Source organism: Apis dorsata, unplaced genomic scaffold (assembly GCF_000469605.1).
Source record: "Apis dorsata unplaced genomic scaffold, Apis dorsata 1.3 scaffold_292, whole genome shotgun sequence".
Classification (NCBI taxonomy): Eukaryota; Metazoa; Arthropoda; class Insecta; order Hymenoptera; family Apidae; genus Apis; species Apis dorsata.
The window spans coordinates 676,476-680,952 of record NW_006263567.1 but is presented as its reverse complement, the minus strand read 5'-3'; the positions used below and the strand labels follow the sequence as shown (position 1 = coordinate 680,952).

At 42.4% G+C, this 4,477-nt stretch overlaps 1 protein-coding gene across 1 annotated transcript in view; it reads right to left on the bottom strand.

Moving 5' to 3' along the window:
• Window positions 1–1,765, bottom strand: part of LOC102675372 — a 46,721-nt gene extending 44,956 nt beyond the window's left edge. Inside the window, 1 exon segment of the mRNA XM_031511098.1 lies at window positions 1,716–1,765. Coding sequence (XP_031366958.1) covers window positions 1,716–1,765 — 50 coding nt within the window.
• Between the last annotated feature and the right edge of the window lie 2,712 nt (window positions 1,766–4,477).

Here is a 4,477-nt window from a genome sequence, read left to right as displayed (position 1 = left end):
GGGGCGGTCGAAATTGTGGCAAAAAGCGCGAACGTCGAAAGCTTTGTATGGAAAACAAGGCGTCTCTGAGAATTTTCCCGCGGCCTGCACAACGTTGAGTCGGCCGATTTCAACGTTCGGTTAAATAGCTGCCCATATAAATATAAATAGCCGGCTGTCCTCGATTTCTCGATGAAGCCAGAACCAGCTGGATGCCGAGTGCTACTCGACATTCTCGCAGATGCCTCCCAGTGTATACAACTACTTCGATTCAGTGATCGAGGAGGCGAAAAACACGGCCATTCAACCATTTGTCTCTTGCGTGTACTCGACCCGGCCACTCTCTCGTCTGGCCAATCTCTTCGATACACGAATCGATAAACCGATAACAAAGGAGAACTTTGTGAAAAGAAGTTGGAAATTGTTTGCTCGTGATCCTTCGTAATGGAACGATAACGATTTCGTTCAAATTAGATTTAAATCTACAATCGAGAAAGATGTCTTTGGATAAGAAAAAAATAACGCATTGCAAGTAAAAAAATCAATATATATTTTACGAAACGTGTTAAGAAGCATCTCTCAATTAATCCCTTTTCATCGAAGAAAAACTCGATCCTGAACGATTCACGAGTTTCGAGAAACTCGTTAAGAAATATTTTTTTACCAAGATTTAACTCGGCGCATCGAGTAGTTATCGAGAACATTTCCGATTTTCGTTATCTCGGACGATTTTTCGCGGTGAACTCCAGCCGTGAAAGTAGTGAAACTTCAGCTTTACGACATATCAGGTTGCCTTGCACCGATATTCCGTCCAGCTTCTCGGCCAGCCGGATTGCACAACGCTCGGAAACTCGTGCTCGCGAATCTAATTTTATTCGCCGCGCTACGATTTCGACGCGTTACAGGCCTAATGAGCGACGGTAAAGCAAACAGGGAAATTCCAGAGCAGTGTTTACACCGTTGATAAATTACCGACCGGACAAGCGAGTCCCGTGATCGTTAACCAGCCCCGTTATATTAATAATCCTTTTTCATCGCGCGTATCCGAACGTTTTTCGTCATTTTGATTCCCCTATTATCGATTATATCGCGTTTAAGCGAGTCGTTATATTTGAAATTCGATCTAACGATCGAATCGCTCTATTTTTTTTTTATACTAATTTTCCACGTTTATTTGATAAACGAAATTCAATTCTCTCTCTCTTTCTCGAAGTAACATCGAACCATGAGATACGTTGATTATTTAATATCGTAATAGAATCTCGATATCTTTCAAGTGAATACTTCCAATTTCACCATCGGAAGGTCAGACGCTCGTCCAAAGCAAATACTTGTTTAAATTTTCAAAATATATCTCGATAAAATGGAGATTTGCCAAACTTTTCGCTTGCGCGCAATTTTTCCACGATCAATTTCTCAAAATAATAAACCGATAAATCTATATAGATTCTCGATTGTAATCTTTTCTCGAACAATATACAAAACGTATCGCCGCGATCGGTTGAAAAGATAGAAAATCTTTCATTCTAGAAATTCGACGCGAAATTCCATAATCGTTACGCGAGATCCCACGCGGTTGCTTAAGAATCGTAAAAAAAAAAAAAAGGAATCGCGCGCGTGGGACGACGATACCGGAAACGTTTCGTTGCCATCCTCTCTGCCGTTCTCTATCGTTCCGATGAATCTGCAAATTCTTCGACGACTCTCGTCCCTCGATGGAACAGGTTCGCGCCTACATTTCCTCTCGAACATCGCATCCTTTTACGTAATCGTCGTATTGGGGCATATTGACAAACACGTTTCGGTTGAAATCGAAGGTTATGGGAGGGGGGAGAGAAAAGGGGAGGTGGTTGCGCAACGCGGAGAAAACGAAGGCTGGAAAAAAATTGATCGTTGAACGAACAAATCGATTTAGTTTTAGTCGAGGAAATGTGTCGAAAGTTGGCTGTAACGATTGCCTTTGTCTCCTAGTCTTCTCTTTTGTGAGATATTGTGAGGTGAGAATCCTTTTAACGAGGAATTTTTCCATAGGAGTATCAACTTGGAACAATGTTCTTCTTACAAATTGGAAATCTTTTGTGTTATATCTCTGTGTAAAAAAATTGTACAAGGACGAAGCTGTGCAAATCATTTCTCAAACGATTGACGTATCGTCTAGAGTCAATGACGTTTTAAAATTAGAAGAGTCTTTAAGTCGGCTAATTGGAGATGGTCTAATAATAAAGTCGTCGTGCGTCGACCGAATGCATAAGCGATACGAAAGTATGTTTCTACGTTTGAAAAATAAAAGAAAAAAAAAAAAAAAAAGAAAGGGATCATCTTCTCAAAATCTTTTGTACACGTATTAAATTTCTTTCCTGCTTTCGCATCACCCTGCGTACAATTTTATACAATTATACTCGAAACGACGCGCAATGAACACGGATGAAAGATTTCTTTTTTTTCACAATTGCGTCATCGTGCAATCTCAGAGACGCACAAGTCGATCGAAACGCGTCGACTCTTTGTGAATCAATTGACGGGGACCGTATCGTAACAGCAAAACGATGTATCGCGGCGTGCACAGCTCGGAATCTCTTTGGAAGACGACGAAAGAACGCGCGATCGACACTCCAATTAAACCAGTCGCCACTTCTCCCCTCCTTCCCTCCATTTCTTTATCCCGTTTCTTCCGTTTGAAATTCACACCCGCATCGATTCCGTTAGAGAAGAAGATTCCCTGGATACCGTTGCACTTTTCAATAGATCGAGTAATAAGTTGTAAAAAAAATCAACGCTCCAATTAGACGAGCAATTACGGTGTTCAACGTTTAGTTGCGGAGTAGAATTCGTTATTTATTTTCCCCAGTATATTTTCTCGTTATATTCATATATAAATATTCCACGCGTTCCACCATTAACTCCGATATCCGTTGCTTCCAATTTCGATCCACTCTTTAGGCGGCCTACTTTATCCGAGAAATTTGATGAAATCGTTTTCGTTATTTCTTTAAATTAATAGCTTTAAATCGAGACGTAATCTCCTTTCTTTCGAGGCAAAGAAGTTCCAGATAACGCGAGTTCAAGATATTCTTCTTCCAAGATCAGAGGGAGAACGGTTGCGAGAAAATAGGAGTCGGTGAGACATCTAGCGGGGATCGTCGAAACTACGACGGATCCGCGCGATATAAATTAGAATTGGAAGATGCGTCCATATCTCCATATGAATATGGATTGGTTACGGGGGCAAAGGAAGAAAAACCTGTGCAGGAAGTGGAAACGATACACCGGTGGTGCTTTACTCCGCTGCTGCAGCCCGCGGGGTTATCGTCGATAACACTCGGCGGTGACCCACCAGCTCGATAATTTCCCGCCACACACCGCCGACCAACCCGTTTCCGTGAAATCTCAATCGTTCACGCTCAAAATTGATTTATTCCCCTTTGTTCGAAGGGAATGGATCGAGATCTGGGTCGAGCCCGTGCTTTTTACGACCTGGCCGCTCGCCGCTTTCGATCCGTGCCCTCCCTTAATGCCGCGTTTGCACAGTGAAGGGAGGTGTTCCACTGTGAGAATTTACAAAGACACAAGTCGTTTAACCGTTTAACCAAGCAGACGTTAATGCAAACGATTCAATATTTTCCGTTTAACGCTTGCGTAACGAACTTAATCGTCTCGCAGACCGATCGTAAATCAACAGTGCGAACGAACTTCGATCTCCAATTATGAACGTGTACGACGATTTCATGGCCATTTTCCAACAAACTCATTCTCATCTTTCTAGAACAGTTCTTCAACAACTTTTGCTACCGTATTTCTATTATACTATCCGTTTGTACTTCTTCCAAATCGTCTCGATGAACGTTCAGAAGAGGATGATCACGAATCTGAAACATTTAAGAAGAGAAGATTTTCCATTTCTTTTCACTAGCGATTCCATCCACCTTTCTCAAAATCTCTGACCTTTAACTTTTAATCCCTCTTATTTTCGCGGCGGACGGGACAAAGACGATCGTGTCATGGCGCTCGAACGCGCTTCATCGGCCGACTGTTAAGAAGCTGCATCGATCGAGATTCCCACGAGACGAAACGGGCAACTTTAGATAAATCCGAGTGGACAGATTTCCGGCACAACGAGAACGATTCCAACCGATGTTATAAATTAAAAATCGTCGATAATCGAGCATGAGCTCGAGGGGATCGAAAGCGACGCGGATTCCTGGGAAAGAGAAGACCGAGCATCTTAGCCTCCGCGAGATTAATTGAGAGGCTCGAGGAGAACAATCGCTGTTGGATGAATATCGTGATTGTTGAGCGGAGCCACGGCCGCGGAAAATGATACTCCTCGGGTAATGAGACGAGCCGTGGAGTCGTTTGGTTGGTATCTTTCGATGCGTCTTGGAGGAAGAGGAAACTTGATCGTCCGTGTTTACCAGTATTTTTTCCCTATTTTCCTTTTTTTCTTTTGCCAATCATTTATTTACATAATTGTTCAGAGAATCTCTCTCTCTCTCTTAAA